General features: G+C 48.0%; 1 protein-coding gene across 1 annotated transcript in view; it reads left to right on the top strand.

Annotated features, from left to right (window-relative positions):
- The window catches only part of LOC121565831 (tripeptidyl-peptidase 2-like), a gene marked incomplete at its 3' end in the record, with an annotated part of 30416 nt that extends 13878 nt beyond the window's left edge, over positions 1 to 16538 (top strand). Inside the window, exons 9-18 of the mRNA XM_045218179.1 lie at positions 5393 to 5520; positions 5878 to 6126; positions 6215 to 6330; positions 12126 to 12297; positions 12397 to 12554; positions 13997 to 14073; positions 14977 to 15083; positions 15630 to 15784; positions 16043 to 16159; positions 16438 to 16538. Of these exons, the coding sequence (XP_045074114.1) occupies positions 5393 to 5520; positions 5878 to 6126; positions 6215 to 6330; positions 12126 to 12297; positions 12397 to 12554; positions 13997 to 14073; positions 14977 to 15083; positions 15630 to 15784; positions 16043 to 16159; positions 16438 to 16538 (1380 nt within the window). The remainder of the gene's footprint in view (positions 1 to 5392; positions 5521 to 5877; positions 6127 to 6214; positions 6331 to 12125; positions 12298 to 12396; positions 12555 to 13996; positions 14074 to 14976; positions 15084 to 15629; positions 15785 to 16042; positions 16160 to 16437) is intronic.
- Positions 16539 to 17218: the final 680 nt, after the last annotated feature.

Genomic DNA, 17218 nt, shown 5'->3' with positions numbered 1-17218 from the left:
CTCTGTGTGTGGTTACCCTCTCTGTCTGTGTGTGTGGTTACCCTCTGTGTGTGGTTACCCTCTGTGTGTGGTTACCCTCTGTGTGTGTGGTTACCCTCTGTGTGTGGTTACCCTCTCTGTGTGTGGTTACCCTCTGTGTGTGGTTACCCTCTCTGTCTGTGTGTGTGGTTACCCTCTGTGTGTGGTTACCCTCTGTGTGTGTGGTTACCCTCTGTGTGTGGTTACCCTCTGTGTGTGTGGTTACCCTCTGTGTGTGGTTACCCTCTGTGTGTGGTTACCCTCTGTGTGTGTGGTTACCCTCTGTGTGTGGTTACCCTCTGTGTGTGTGGTTACCCTCTGTGTGTGTGGTTACCCTCTGTGTGTGGTTACCCTCTGTGTGTGGTTACCCTCTGTGTGTGGTTACCCTCTCTGTCTGTGTGTGTGGTTACCCTCTGTGTGTGGTTACCCTCTGTGTGTGGTTACCCTCTGTGTGTGGTTACCCTCTGTGTGTGGTTACCCTCTCTGTCTGTGTGTGTGGTTACCCTCTGTGTGTGGTTACCCTCTGTGTGTGGTTACCCTCTGTGTGTGGTTACCCTCTGTGTGTGGTTACCCTCTCTGTCTGTGTGTGTGGTTACCCTCTGTGTGTGGTTACCCTCTGTGTGTGGTTACCCTCTGTGTGTGGTTACCCTCTGTGTGTGGTTACCCTCTGTGTGTGGTTACCCTCTGTGTGTGGTTACCCTCTCTGTGTGTGGTTACCCTCTGTGTGTGGTTACCCTCTGTGTGTGGTTACCCTCTGTGTGTGGTTACCCTCTGTGTGTGGTTACCCTCTGTGTGTGGTTACCCTCTGTGTGTGTGGTTACCCTCTGTGTGTGTGGTTACCCTCTGTGTGTGTGGTTACCCTCTGTGTGTGTGGTTACCCTCTGTGTGTGGTTACCCTCTGTGTGTGTGGTTACCCTCTGTGTGTGGTTACCCTCTGTGTGTGTGGTTACCCTCTGTGTGTGGTTACCCTCTGTGTGTGGTTACCCTCTGTGTGTGGTTACCCTCTCTGTCTGTGTGTGTGGTTACCCTCTGTGTGTGGTTACCCTCTGTGTGTGGTTACCCTCTGTGTGTGGTTACCCTCTGTGTGTGGTTACCCTCTGTGTGTGGTTACCCTCTGTGTGTGGTTACCCTCTGTGTGTGGTTACCCTCTGTGTGTGTGGTTACCCTCTGTGTGTGGTTACCCTCTGTGTGTGTGGTTACCCTCTGTGTGTGGTTACCCTCTGTGTGTGTGGTTACCCTCTGTGTGTGGTTACCCTCTGTGTGTGTGGTTACCCTCTGTGTGTGTGGTTACCCTCTGTGTGTGTGGTTACCCTCTGTGTGGTTACCCTCTGTGTGTGGTTACCCTCTGTGTGTGTGGTTACCCTCTGTGTGGTTACCCTCTGTGTGTGGTTACCCTCTGTGTGTGGTTACCCTCTGTGTGTGGTTACCCTCTCTGTGTGTGGTTACCCTCTGTGTGTGGTTACCCTCTGTGTGTGGTTACCCTCTGTGTGTGGTTACCCTCTGTGTGTGGTTACCCTCTGTGTGTGTGGTTACCCTCTGTGTGGTTACCCTCTGTGTGTGGTTACCCTCTGTGTGTGTGGTTACCCTCTGTGTGTGGTTACCCTCTGTGTGTGTGGTTACCCTCTGTGTGGTTACCCTCTGTGTGTGGTTACCCTCTGTGTGTGTGGTTACCCTCTGTGTGTGTGTGGTTACCCTCTGTGTGTGTGTGGTTACCCTCTGTGTGTGTGTGGTTACCCTCTGTGTGTGGTTACCCTCTGTGTGTGGTTACCCTCTGTGTGTGTGGTTACCCTCTGTGTGTGTGGTTACCCTCTCTGTCTGTGTGTGTGTGGTTACCCTCTCTGTCTGTGTGTGTGTGGTTACCCTCTCTGTCTGTGTGTGTGTGGTTACCCTCTCTTTCTGTGTGTGTGTGGTTACCCTCTCTGTCTGTGTGTGTGGTTACCCTCTCTGTCTGTGTGTGTGGTTACCCTCTCTGTCTGTGTGTGTGGTTACCCTCTGTGTGTGGTTACCCTCTGTGTGTGTGTGGTTACCCTCTGTGTGTGGTTACCCTCTGTGTGTGGTTACCCTCTCTGTGTGTGGTTACCCTCTGTGTGTGGTTACCCTCTGTGTGTGGTTACCCTCTCTGTCTGTGTGTGTGGTTACCCTCTGTGTGTGGTTACCCTCTGTGTGTGTGGTTACCCTCTGTGTGTGGTTACCCTCTGTGTGTGGTTACCCTCTCTGTGTGTGGTTACCCTCTCTGTCTGTGTGTGTGGTTACCCTCTGTGTGTGGTTACCCTCTGTGTGTGTGGTTACCCTCTGTGTGTGGTTACCCTCTGTGTGTGGTAACCCTCTGTGTGTGGTTACCCTCTGTGTGTGGTTACCCTCTGTGTGTGGTTACCCTCTGTGTGTGTGGTTACCCTCTGTGTGTGTGGTTACCCTCTGTGTGTGGTTACCCTCTGTGTGTGGTTACCCTCTGTGTTTGTGGTTACCCTCTGTGTGTGGTTACCCTCTGTGTGTGTGGTTACCCTCTGTGTGTGGTTACCCTCTGTGTGTGGTTACCCTCTGTGTGTGGTTACCCTCTCTGTGTGTGGTTACCCTCTGTGTGTGGTTACCCTCTGTGTGTGGTTACCCTCTGTGTGTGGTTACCCTCTGTGTGTGGTTACCCTCTGTGTGTGGTTACCCTCTGTGTGTGTGGTTACCCTCTGTGTGGTTACCCTCTGTGTGTGGTTACCCTCTGTTTGTGGTTACCCTCTGTGTGTGTGGTTACCCTCTGTGTGTGGTTACCCTCTGTGTGTGGTTACCCTCTGTGTGTGGTTACCCTCTGTGTGTGTGGTTACCCTCTCTGTCTGTGTGTGTGTGGTTACCCTCTCTGTCTGTGTGTGTGTGGTTACCCTCTCTGGCTGTGTGTGTGTGGTTACCCTCTCTTTCTGTGTGTGTGTGGTTACCCTCTCTGTCTGTGTGTGTGGTTACCCTCTCTGTGTGTGTGGTTACCCTCTGTGTGTGGTTACCCTCTCTGTGTGTGTGGTTACCCTCTGTGTGTGGTTACCCTCTGTGTGTGTGTGGTTACCCTCTCTGTGTGTGTGGTTACCCTCTGTGTGTGGTTACCCTCTCTGTGTGTGTGGTTACCCTCTGTGTGTGGTTACCCTCTCTGTGTGTGTGGTTACCCTCTGTGTGTGGTTACCCTCTGTGTGTGGTTACCCTCTCTGTCTGTGTGTGTGGTTACCCTCTCTGTGTGTGTGGTTACCCTCTGTGTGTGGTTACCCTCTCTGTGTGTGTGGTTACCCTCTGTGTGTGGTTACCCTCTGTGTGTGTGTGGTTACCCTCTGTGTGTGGTTACCCTCTGTGTGTGTGTGGTTACCCTCTGTGTGTGTGGTTACCCTCTGTGTGTGGTTACCCTCTGTGTGTGGTTACCCTCTCTGTCTGTGTGTGTGGTTACCCTCTGTGTGTGGTTACCCTCTGTGTGTGGTTACCCTCTGTGTGTGTGGTTACCCTCTGTGTGTGGTTACCCTCTCTGTGTGTGGTTACCCTCTGTGTGTGGTTACCCTCTCTGTCTGTGTGTGTGGTTACCCTCTGTGTGTGGTTACCCTCTCTGTCTCTGTGTGTGGTTACCCTCTGTGTGTGGTAACCCTCTGTGTGTGGTTACCCTCTGTGTGTGGTTACCCTCTGTGTGTGGTTACCCTCTGTGTGTGGTTACCCTCTGTGTGTGGTTACCCTCTGTGTGTGGTTACCCTCTGTGTGTGGTTACCCTCTGTGTGTGGTTACCCTCTGTGTGTGGTTACCCTCTCTGTCTGTGTGTGTGGTTACCCTCTGTGTGTGGTTACCCTCTGTGTGTGGTTACCCTCTGTGTGTGGTTACCCTCTCGTCGTGTGTGGTTACCCTCTGTGTGTGGTTACCCTCTGTGTGTGGTTACCCTCTGTGTGTGGTTACCCTCTGTGTGTGGTTACCCTCTGTGTGTGGTTACCCTCTGTGTGTGGTTACCCTCTGTGTGTGGTTACCCTCTGTGTGTGGTTACCCTCTGTGTGTGGTTACCCTCTGTGTGTGGTTACCCTCTGTGTGTGGTTACCCTCTGTGTGTGGTTACCCTCTCTGTGTGTGGTTACCCTCTGTGTGTGTGGTTACCCTCTGTGTGTGGTTACCCTCTGTGTGTGGTTACCCTCTGTGTGTGGTTACCCTCTGTGTGTGGTTACCCTCTGTGTGTGTGTTACCCTCTGTGTGTGGTTACCCTCTGTGTGTGGTTACCCTCTGTGTGTGGTTACCCTCTGTGTGTGTGGTTACCCTCTGTGTGTGGTTACCCTCTGTGTGTGGTTACCCTCTGTGTGTGGTTACCCTCTGTGTGTGTGGTTACCCTCTGTGTGTGGTTACCCTCTGTGTGTGTGGTTACCCTCTGTGTGTGTGGTTACCCTCTGTGTGTGGTTACCCTCTGTGTGTGTGGTTACCCTCTGTGTGTGGTTACCCTCTGTGTGTGGTTACCCTCTGTGTGTGTGGTTACCCTCTGTGTGTGGTTACCCTCTGTGTGTGGTTACCCTCTGTGTGTGGTTACCCTCTGTGTGTGGTTACCCTCTGTGTGTGTGGTTACCCTCTGTGTGTGGTTACCCTCTGTGTGTGTGGTTACCCTCTGTGTGTGTGGTTACCCTCTGTGTGTGGTTACCCTCTGTGTGTGGTTACCCTCTGTGTGTGTGGTTACCCTCTGTGTGTGGTTACCCTCTGTGTGTGGTTACCCTCTGTGTGTGTGGTTACCCTCTGTGTGGTTACCCTCTGTGTGTGGTTACCCTCTGTGTGTGGTTACCCTCTGTGTGTGGTTACCCTCTGTGTGTGGTTACCCTCTGTGTGTGGTTACCCTCTGTGTGTGGTTACCCTCTGTGTGTGTGGTTACCCTCTGTGTGTGGTTACCCTCTGTGTGTGTGGTTACCCTCTGTGTGTGGTTACCCTCTGTGTGTGGTTACCCTCTGTGTGTGGTTACCCTCTGTGTGTGTGGTTACCCTCTGTGTGTGTGTGTGGTTACCCTCTGTGTGTGTGTGTGGTTACCCTCTGTGTGTGTGTGTGGTTACCCTCTGTGTGTGTGTGTGGTTACCCTCTGTGTGTGGTTACCCTCTGTGTGTGTGGTTACCCTCTGTGTGTGTGTGGTTACCCTCTGTGTGTGGTTACCCTCTGTGTGTGGTTACCCTCTGTGTGTGGTTACCCTCTGTGTGTGTGGTTACCCTCTGTGTGTGTGTGGTTACCCTCTGTGTGTGGTTACCCTCTGTGTGTGTGGTTACCCTCTGTGTGTGTGTGGTTACCCTCTGTGTGTGGTTACCCTCTGTGTGTGGTTACCCTCTGTGTGTGGTTACCCTCTGTGTGTGGTTACCCTCTGTGTGTGGTTACCCTCTGTGTGTGGTTACCCTCTGTGTGTGGTCCAACAGGAGGATCTGTGAGGTGATAGGAGACGCGGTTCAGAAACACAACGTATTGTTTGTGTCCAGTGCTGGGAACAACGGGCCCTGTCTCTCTACTGTAGGCTGCCCAGGAGGCACCTCCGCCGCTGTTATAGGTACACACTGCTGGGAACGGTCACTGGGTTTCTGTCATGATCTGCCTTTTTAATATGTGCTGAAAGGATGTCTCCCCCCCCCACCCTGTCGTCCAGGCGTGGGAACGGTCACTGGGTTTCTGTCATGATCTACCTTTTTAATATGTGCTGAAAGGATGTCTCTCCCCCACCCTGTCGTCCAGGCGTGGGAACGGTCACTGGGTTTCTGTCATGATCTGCCTTTTTAATATGTGCTGAAAGGATGTCTCCCCCCCCCCCCACCCTGTCGTCCAGGCGTGGGAACGGTCACTGGGTTTCTGTCATGATCTGCCTTTTTAATATGTGCTGAAAGGATGTCTCCCCCACCCTGTCGTCCAGGCGTGGGAGCGTATGTGACCCCAGACATGATGGTAGCAGAGTATTCCCTGAGAGAGAAGCTTCCTCCTAACCAGTACACCTGGTCGTCTCGGGGCCCCAGTACGGACGGGGCCCTGGGGGTCAGTATCAGTGCTCCGGGTGGGGCCATCGCCTCCGTACCCAACTGGACCCTCAGAGGAACTCAGCTGATGAACGGGACCTCCATGTCCTCCCCTAACGCCTGTGGAGGGATCGCCCTGGTGCTGTCAGGTGGGTTGGGAGGGGTGTGTGAGGGAGGGAGGGGTGTGTGTGTGTGTGTGTGTGTGTGTGTGTTGTTAATGTGTGTTGTGTGCTGCAGGACTGAAGCAGAATGGTATCCGTCCGTCGGTGCCTGCGGTGAGGAGAGCTCTGGAGAACACAGCTCTGAAAGTAGACAACATCGAGGTGTTCGCACAAGGACACGGAATCATACAGGTAACACCCCTCTCTGTTTATATGTTAGACTGGAATAGACAGGAAGTTAGACAGGAAGTTAGACAGGAAGTTAGACAGGAAGTTAGACAGGAAGTTAGACAGGAAGTTAGACAGGAAGTTAGACAGGAAGTTCTACATGTTGAGGAGAACTAGTGTCTGGACTATATAGTGGAGAAGGGTGTTCTATATGTTGAGGAGAACTAGTGTCTGGACTATATAGTGGAGAAGGGTGTTCTATATGTTGGGTAGAACTAGTGTCTGGACTATATAGTGTAGAAGGGTGTTCTATATGTTGGGTAGAACTAGTGTCTGGACTATATAGTGTAGAAGGGTGTTCTATATGTTGGGTAGAACTAGTGTCTGGACTATATAGTATAGAAGGGTGTTCTATATGTTGAGGAGAACTAGTGTCTGGACTATATAGTATAGAAGGGTGTTCTATATGTTGAGGAGAACTAGTGTCTGGACTATATAGTGTAGAAGGGTGTTCTATATGTTGGGTAGAACTAGTGTCTGGACTATATAGTGGAGAAGGGTGTTCTATATGTTGGGGAGAACTAGTGTCTGGACTATATAGTGGAGAAGGGTGTTCTATATGTTGAGGAGAACTAGTGTCTGGACTATATAGTGTAGAAGGGTGTTCTATATGTTGAGGAGAACTAGTGTCTGGACTATATAGTGTAGAAGGGTGTTCTATATGTTGAGGAGAACTAGTGTCTGGACTATATAGTGTAGAAGGGTGTTCTATATGTTGAGGAGAACTAGTGTCTGGACTATATAGTGTAGAAGGGTGTTCTATATGTTGGGTAGAACTAGTGTCTGGACTATATAGTGTAGAAGGGTGTTCTATATGTTGGGTAGAACTAGTGTCTGGACTATATAGTGTAGAAGGGTGTTCTACATGTTGAGGAGAACTAGTGTCTGGACTATATAGTGTAGAAGGGTGTTCTATATGTTGGGTAGAACTAGTGTCTGGACTATATAGTGTAGAAGGGTGTTCTATATGTTGAGTAGAACTAGTGTCTGGACTATATAGTGGAGAAGGGTGTTCTATATGTTGAGGAGAACTAGTGTCTGGACTATATAGTGTAGAAGGGTGTTCTATATGTTGGGTAGAACTAGTGTCTGGACTATATAGTGTAGAAGGGTGTTCTATATGTTGGGTAGAACTAGTGTATGGACTATATAGTGGAGAAGGGTGTTCTATATGTTGGGTAGAACTAGTGTCTGGACTATATAGTGTAGAAGGGTGTTCTATATGTTGGGTAGAACTAGTGTATGGACTATATAGTGGAGAAGGGTGTTCTATATGTTGGGTAGAACTAGTGTCTGGACTATATAGTGTAGAAGGGTGTTCTATATGTTGGGGAGAACTAGTGTCTGGACTATATAGTGTAGAAGGGTGTTCTATATGTTGAGGAGAACTAGTGTCTGGACTATATAGTGGAGAAGGGTGTTCTATATGTTGGGTAGAACTAGTGTCTGGACTATATAGTGGAGAAGGGTGTTCTATATGTTGAGGAGAACTAGTGTCTGGACTATATAGTGGAGAAGGGTGTTCTATATGTTGAGTAGAACTAGTGTCTGGACTATATAGTATAGAAGGGTGTTCTATATGTTGGGTAGAACTAGTGTCTGGACTATATAGTGGAGAAGGGTGTTCTATATGTTGAGTAGAACTAGTGTCTGGACTATATAGTGGAGAAGGGTGTTCTATATGTTGGGTAGAACTAGTGTATGGACTATATAGTGGAGAAGGGTGTTCTATATGTTGGGTAGAACTAGTGTCTGGACTATATAGTGTAGAAGGGTGTTCTATATGTTGGGGAGAACTAGTGTCTGGACTATATAGTGTAGAAGGGTGTTCTATATGTTGAGGAGAACTAGTGTCTGGACTATATAGTGGAGAAGGGTGTTCTATATGTTGGGTAGAACTAGTGTCTGGACTATATAGTGGAGAAGGGTGTTCTATATGTTGAGGAGAACTAGTGTCTGGACTATATAGTGGAGAAGGGTGTTCTATATGTTGGGTAGAACTAGTGTCTGGACTATATAGTGTAGAAGGGTGTTCTATATGTTGAGGAGAACTAGTGTCTGGACTATATAGTATAGAAGGGTGTTCTATATGTTGGGTAGAACTAGTGTCTGGACTATATAGTATAGAAGGGTGTTCTATATGTTGGGTAGAACTAGTGTCTGGACTATATAGTGGAGAAGGGTGTTCTATATGTTGGGTAGAACTAGTGTCTGGACTATATAGTATAGAAGGGTGTTTTATATGTTGGGTAGAACTAGTGTCTGGACTATATAGTGGAGAAGGGTGTTCTATATGTTGGGGAGAACTAGTGTCTGGACTATATAGTATAGAAGGGTGTTCTATATGTTGAGTAGAACTAGTGTCTACTATATAGTGGAGAAGGGTGTTCTATATGTTGAGGAGAACTAGTGTCTGGACTATATAGTGGAGAAGGGTGTTCTATATGTTGAGGAGAACTAGTGTCTGGACTATATAGTGGAGAAGGGTGTTCTATATGTTGAGTAGAACTAGTGTCTGGACTATATAGTGGAGAAGGGTGTTCTATATGTTGAGGAGAACTAGTGTCTGGACTATATAGTGTAGAAGGGTGTTCTATATGTTGGGGAGAACTAGTGTCTGGACTATATAGTGTAGAAGGGTGTTCTATATGTTGGGGAGAACTAGTGTCTGGACTATATAGTGGAGAAGGGTGTTCTATATGTTGGGTAGAACTAGTGTCTGGACTATATAGTGTAGAAGGGTGTTCTATATGTTGAGGAGAACTAGTGTCTGGACTATATAGTGGAGAAGGGTGTTCTATATGTTGGGTAGAACTAGTGTCTGGACTATATAGTGGAGAAGGGTGTTCTATATGTTGGGTAGAACTAGTGTCTGGACTATATAGTGGAGAAGGGTGTTCTATATGTTGGGTAGAACTAGTGTCTGGACTATATAGTGTAGAAGGGTGTTCTATATGTTGAGGAGAACTAGTGTCTGGACTATATAGTGGAGAAGGGTGTTCTATATGTTGGGTAGAACTAGTGTCTGGACTATATAGTATAGAAGGGTGTTCTATATGTTGGGTAGAACTAGTGTCTGGACTATATAGTGGAGAAGGGTGTTCTATATGTTGAGGAGAACTAGTGTCTGGACTATATAGTGGAGAAGGGTGTTCTATATGTTGGGGAGAACTAGTGTCTGGACTATATAGTGGAGAAGGGTGTTCTATATGTTGGGTAGAACTAGTGTCTGGACTATATAGTGTAGAAGGGTGTTCTATATGTTGGGTAGAACTAGTGTCTGGACTATATAGTGGAGAAGGGTGTTCTATATGTTGAGGAGAACTAGTGTCTGGACTATATAGTGGAGAAGGGTGTTCTATATGTTGGGGAGAACTAGTGTCTGGACTATATAGTGGGAAGGGTGTTCTATATGTTGGGTAGAACTAGTGTCTGGACTATATAGTGTAGAAGGGTGTTCTATATGTTGGGTAGAACTAGTGTCTGGACTATATAGTGGAGAAGGGTGTTCTATATGTTGAGGAGAACTAGTGTCTACTATATAGTGGAGAAGGGTGTTCTATATGTTGGGGAGAACTAGTGTCTGGACTATATAGTGTAGAAGGGTGTTCTATATGTTGGGTAGAACTAGTGTCTGGACTATATAGTATAGAAGGGTGTTCTATATGTTGAGTAGAACTAGTGTTTGGACTATATAGTATAGAAGGGTGTTCTATATGTTGAGGAGAACTAGTGTCTGGACTATATAGTGGAGAAGGGTGTTCTATATGTTGGGTAGAACTAGTGTCTGGACTATATAGTGGAGAAGGGTGTTCTATATGTTGGGTAGAACTAGTGTCTGGACTATATAGTGTAGAAGGGTGTTCTATATGTTGGGTAGAACTAGTGTCTGGACTATATAGTGGAGAAGGGGTGTTCTATATGTTGGGTAGAACTAGTGTCTGGACTATATAGTGTAGAAGGGTGTTCTATATGTTGAGGAGAACTAGTGTCTGGACTATAGTGTAGAAGGGTGTTCTATATGTTGAGGAGAACTAGTGTCTGGACTATATAGTGGAGAAGGGTGTTCTATATGTTGACGAGAACTAGTGTCTGGACTATATAGTGGAGAAGGGTGTTCTATATGTTGGGTAGAACTAGTGTCTGGACTATATAGTGGAGAAGGGTGTTCTATATGTTGGGTAGAACTAGTGTCTGGACTATATAGTGTAGAAGGGTGTTCTATATGTTGAGGAGAACTAGTGTCTGGACTATATAGTGGAGAAGGGTGTTCTATATGTTGGGTAGAACTAGTGTCTGGACTATATAGTATAGAAGGGTGTTCTATATGTTGGGTAGAACTAGTGTCTGGACTATATAGTGGAGAAGGGTGTTCTATATGTTGAGGAGAACTAGTGTCTGGACTATATAGTGGAGAAGGGTGTTCTATATGTTGGGGAGAACTAGTGTCTGGACTATATAGTGGAGAAGGGTGTTCTATATGTTGGGTAGAACTAGTGTCTGGACTATATAGTGTAGAAGGGTGTTCTATATGTTGGGTAGAACTAGTGTCTGGACTATATAGTGGAGAAGGGTGTTCTATATGTTGGGGGAGAACTAGTGTCTGGACTATATAGTGGAGAAGGGTGTTCTATATGTTGGGGAGAACTAGTGTCTGGACTATATAGTGTAGAAGGGTGTTCTATATGTTGGGTAGAACTAGTGTCTGGACTATATAGTGGAGAAGGGTGTTCTATATGTTGAGGAGAACTAGTGTCTACTATATAGTGGAGAAGGGTGTTCTATATGTTGGGGAGAACTAGTGTCTGGACTATATAGTGTAGAAGGGTGTTCTATATGTTGGGTAGAACTAGTGTCTGGACTATATAGTATAGAAGGGTGTTCTATATGTTGAGTAGAACTAGTGTTTGGACTATATAGTATAGAAGGGTGTTCTATATGTTGAGGAGAACTAGTGTCTGGACTATATAGTGGAGAAGGGTGTTCTATATGTTGGGTAGAACTAGTGTCTGGACTATATAGTGGAGAAGGGTGTTCTATATGTTGGGTAGAACTAGTGTCTGGACTATATAGTGTAGAAGGGTGTTCTATATGTTGGGTAGAACTAGTGTCTGGACTATATAGTGGAGAAGGGTGTTCTATATGTTGGGTAGAACTAGTGTCTGGACTATATAGTGTAGAAGGGTGTTCTATATGTTGAGGAGAACTAGTGTCTGGACTATAGTGTAGAAGGGTGTTCTATATGTTGAGGAGAACTAGTGTCTGGACTATATAGTGGAGAAGGGTGTTCTATATGTTGACGAGAACTAGTGTCTGGACTATATAGTATAGAAGGGTGTTCTATATGTTGAGGAGAACTAGTGTCTGGACTATATAGTGTAGAAGGGTGTTCTATATGTTGAGGAGAACTAGTGTCTGGACTATATAGTATAGAAGGGTGTTCTATATGTTGGGTAGAACTAGTGTCTGGACTATATAGTATAGAAGGGTGTTCTATATGTTGAGTATAACGTGCGTCTCTCTCTCTCTCTCTCTCTGTCTCTCTCTCTCTCTCTCTCTCTCTCTCTCTCTCTCTCTCTCTCTCTCTGTCTCTCTCTCTCTCTCTGTCTCTCTCTCTCTCTCTCTCTCTCTGTCTCTCTCTCTGTCTGTCTCTCTCTCTCTCTCTCTCTCTCTGTCTCTCTGTCTCTCTGTCTCTCTCTCTGTCTCTCTCTCTCTCGCCGCTCTCTCTGTCTCTGTGTCTCTCTGTGTATGTGTTACAGGTGGACCGAGCTGTAGACTACCTGACCCAGCATGCCTCTCTCCCCACCTCTAACCTGGGCTTCTCTGTTACCGTGGGAACGCAGCGAGGCATCTACCTCCGAGACCCCATCCAGGTCCTGACCCCCTCTGACCACGGGGTCGGCATCGAACCTGTTTTCCCCGAAAACACCGGTATTACAGCGTACACACACACACACTGCATGATTGGTGAGTGGTCCATCCTCTTTAGTTCCCTTTATTGATTGGTCCATTCTGCTTCCTGTTTGACAGAGAACACGGAGCGTATTTCGCTGCAACTGCACCTGGCCCTGACATGCTCCGCCCCCTGGGTGCAGTGCCCCTCCCACCTGGAGCTCATGAACCAGTGTCGTCATGTCAATGTCAGAGTCGACCCCCTGGGGCTCCGAGAGGGACTGCATTATACAGAGGTAAGGAGGGGGAGGGAGGGGAGGGAGGGGGAGGGAGGGAGGCGGAGAGGGAGAGGAGAGAGAGAGGGAGAGGGAGAGGAGGGAGAGGGAGAGGCGGAGAGGCGGAGAGGGAGAGGGAGGGAGGGAGGGAGGGAGAGGGAGAGGCGGAGAGGGAGAGGGAGGGAGGGAGGGAGGAGAGGGAGCGGAGGGAGGGAGGGGGGGGCGGGGGAGAGAGGAGAGGCGGAGAGGGAGAGGGAGGGAGGGAGGGAGAGGAGAGGCGGGGGGGGGCGAGAGGGAGAGGGAGGGAGGGAGGAGGGAGGGAGGGAGGGAGGGGGAGGGAGGGAGGGAACCCCCTGGGGCACCGAGAGGGACTGCATTATACAGAGGTAAGGAGGGGGAGGGAGGGGGAGGGAGGGAGGGGGAGGGAGGAGAGGGGAGGAGGGAGGAGGAGGGAGGGAGGAGGGAGGAGGGAGAGGCGGAGAGGAGAGGGAGGGAGAGGGAGAGGCGGAGAGGGAGAGGGAGGGAGGGAGGGAGGGAGGGGGAGGGAGGGAGGGAACCCCCTGGGGCACCGAGAGGGACTGCATTATACAGAGGTAAGGAGGGGGAGAGAGAGGGAGAGGCGGAGAGGGAGAGGGAGGGAGGGAGGGAGGGAGGGAGGGAGGGAGGGAACCCCCTGGGGCACCGAGAGGGACTGCATTATACAGAGGTAAGGAGGGGGAGGGAGGGAGGGAGAGAGAGGGAGAGGCGGAGAGGGAGAGGGAGGGAGGGAGGGAGGGAGAGGGAGAGGGAGAGGGAGAGGGAGGAGGGAGGGAGGGGAGGGGGAGGAGGGAGGGAACCCCCTGGGGCACCGAGAGGGACTGCATTATACAGAGGTAAGGGGGGGAGGGAGGGAGGGAGAGAGGGGAGAGGCGGAGAGGGAGGGAGGGAGGGAGGGAGGGAGGGAACCCCCTGGGGCACCGAGAGGGACTGCATTATACAGAGGTAAGGAGGGGGGAGGGAGGGAGGGAGAGAGGGGAGAGGCGGAGAGGGAGGAGGGAGGGAGGAGGGAGAGGGAGGGAGGGGGAGGGAGGGAGGGAGGGAACCCCCTGGGGCACCGAGAGGGACTGCATTATACAGAGGTAAGGAGGGGGAGGGAGGGGGAGGGAGGGAGGGAGGGAGGGAGAGGGAGGGAGGGAGGGAGGGAGGGGGAGAGAACTATTGCACATTGTATTATTCTTTTGGAACTTCTGAGTGTAATGTTTCCTGTTAATATTTATTGTTTATTTCACTTTTGTTTACTATCTACTTCACTTGCTTTGGCAATGTTAACATACGTTTCCCATGCCAATAAAGCCCTTAAATTGAAATTGAATTGAGAGGGAGAGGGAGAGGGAGAGGGAGAGGGGGAGAGGGGGTGGGGAAATTAGAGAGAGAGAGACCAGTATGTAATGAATATGTACAGTATCGGACCTGTTGTGTTTCAGGTGTGTGGCTACGACACTGCAACCCCCAGCTCTGGCCCTCTGTTCAGAGTCCCCATTACGGTTATCATCCCCACCAAGTAAGGATGGACCAGAACTACTATCCAACCCAATCAATGCTAATCAGTCTGTGTGAGGATTCTGTCTATATGACTGAGTGAATGGTAGGCTTGGGCGGTATACCGGGGTATTTGGAAATAGCCACGAGATGGTTTTTCAATACTGTTTAAACTATTTATTTGAAGATTTTTAATAAATGTGACTATTTGTAGCTACTGTTTTAAGTAAATACCTGCAGTCAACTTGTTCGATACGTTAGGCGATAAACAACATTGCGTTGTTCATTTCACGTGTCACATTATTTTTGTTTAATTATGAAGCTTACCGGTAGTGTGTTGTTTTTAAAAGCACACAATGACAGAGACCGGAGCCTGGTGAGTCACACACCAGGTGATCTAATCACAGGATGGAATTCACAAGATAGATATCTTACAACTATTAAGGTAACTGTCTAAAATGTTCTGAATTTAGTAGCTAGTTAGCTATCTAGCTAAGTGGTTAGCGTCTTCCCGAAATCAAGCTTCGTACGCTAACAGCAGATAATCCCCTCCTGGATCAAGAGCCTTGAGGTGTAATATTTGCTTTGTGCAGCAAACTGTGAGTAGCATTTTTTGAGTTGCTTGTATAACTTTATGAGCTGGGATGTCTGTCCTGCAAATAGGTCTGAGACTGTATAAAATGTTTGCGATGCGCTTGTTAGCATTTAGCTCGCATTCGCTATGGGATTTTACATGTACATGTTAGCATTGCTAACCTTTCAGATTACGGAAGCTCAGTAGGATTTGAAAATGGCGCCCCTTGTGTTTTTAGTGCCGGTATTACCCAATATCCCTGGATACCGCCCAAGCCTAGTGAATGGAGTTGTGTTTTACTGAGGACGATATGTGTCAGCCCCCTCACCAGTCTCTCTGCTCGCTCTACAGAGTTCCTGAGGGCCACAGTCAGGAGGTGTTGTTCACAGACGTCCACTTCAGACCAGGGCAGATAAGACGACACTTCATCACTGTCCCACAGGGAGCCTCCTGGGCAGGTATGTATGTGTGTGTGTGTGTGTGTGTGTGTGTGTGTGTTTGTGTGAGCGAGATGATGGGTAATATTCTCAGTTTTGCACCCAAAAGACAAATATGTCAAATGTATCTTGCCTCTCTTTTGCTGCCCACCCCCCCTTCCATCCATCCATCTCTCTCTCTCTCTCTCTCTCTCTCTCTCTCTCTCTCTCTCTCTCTCTCTCTCTCTCTCTCTCTCTCTCTCTCTCTCTCTCTCTCTCTCCGTCTCTCTCTGTCTCTCTCTGTCTCTCTCTCTCTCTCTCTCTCTCTCTCTCTGTCTCTCTCTCTCTCTCTCTCTCTCTCTCTCTCTCTCTCTCTCTCTCTCTCTCTCTCTCTCTCTCTCTCTCTCTCTCTCTCTCTCTCTCTCTCTCTCTCTCTCTCTCTCTCTCTCTCTCTCTCTCTCTCTCTCTCTCTCTCTCTCTCTCTCTCTCTCTCTCTCTCTCTCTCTCTCTCTCTCTCTCTCTCTCTCTCTCTCTCTCTCTCTCTCTCTCTCTCTCTCTCTCTCTTTCTTCCCCCCACCCTACCTCCAGAGATAACATTGACGTCTCAGAGTGGTGATGTGTCCTCTAAGTTTGTCCTCCATGCGGTCCACCTGGTGAAGCAGAGAGCTTACAGAGCCAACGAGTTCTACAAGTTCTCCTCTCTGCTGGAGAAGAGCTCCCTGACTGAGGCCTTCCCTGTCCTGGTACTGACTCTCAACCAATCACAGTTTTATATTTCATAAGAAATGCAGTCAACAAACGATAGGGCTGGTCCCCGACAAAAAAAAATGTTTTTGGTCGACCCAGACGAGTCGTCTGTTCTTTTTCTACCAATCGATTGGTACACATTTTTAAATGTGTATTTTTCCATATATAGACACCCTGTGTTTTGAATGAAATCAACTATATGTAGGCTAGTGAGGTTGTCTAACCAGAGGAATAAATAATGTTCCCTTCTCTAGCCGGGGCGGACGGTAGAGTTGTGTATCGCCAGGTGGTGGGCCAGCCTTGGTGACGTCACCGTTGACTACAGTATCTCCTTCCACGGCCTGACCACCTCCCCGTCACCTCTACACATAGTGAGTATACGTACATACATACATACATACACACATACATACACACACACACACACACACACACACACACACACATACATACACACACACACACACACATACACACACACATACACACACACACACACACACACACACACATACATACATACATACACACACACACACACACACACACACACACACACACATACACACACACACACACACACACAGTCTGCACTGTATATACTAGTCTTTCCTTTTGGTTTTCTGACTCATGATTTTGTCTTACCCAGCATGCATCAGAAGGTGTGACTAGTTTTGAGGTGTCCTCTCCTCTGAGGTACGAAGACGTTTCTCCGAGCGTCACCCTGAAGACCTGGGTCCAGCCACTGAGGTACAGCCCCCTGCCTGACCCCTCTACCCCCTGCCTGACCCCTCAACTCCTAACTAACCCCTCTACCCCCTGCCTGACCCCTCTACCCACTACATACAGTCTGATATATATATATATATATATAATATACCTAGTTACATGACCATCCCTAGTCACTACATACAGTCTGATATATATAATATACCTAGTTACATGACCATCCCTAGTCACTACATACAGTCTGATATATATAATATACCTAGTTACATGACCATCCCTAGTCACTACATACAGTCTGATATATATAATATACCTAGTTACATGACCATCCCTAGTCACTACATACAGTCTGATATATATATAATATACCTAGTTACATGACCATCCCTAGTCACTACATACAGTCTGATATATATATATATATAATATACCTAGTTACATGACCATCCCTAGTCACTACATACAGTCTGATATATATAATATACCTAGTTACATGACCATCCCTAGTCACTACATACAGTCTGATATATATATATATATATATAATATACCTAGTTACATGACCATCCCTAGTCACTACATACAGTCTGATATATATAATATACCTAGTTACATGACCATCCCTAGTCACTACATACAGTCTGATATATATAATATACCTAGTTACATGACCATCCCTAGTCACTACATACAGTCTGATA

Source organism: Coregonus clupeaformis, unplaced genomic scaffold (genome assembly GCF_020615455.1).
Source record: "Coregonus clupeaformis isolate EN_2021a unplaced genomic scaffold, ASM2061545v1 scaf1419, whole genome shotgun sequence".
Taxonomy (NCBI): Eukaryota; Metazoa; Chordata; class Actinopteri; order Salmoniformes; family Salmonidae; genus Coregonus; species Coregonus clupeaformis.
The sequence above is the reverse complement of the archived record's forward strand: the minus strand, read 5'-3'. Positions and strand labels throughout refer to the sequence as shown.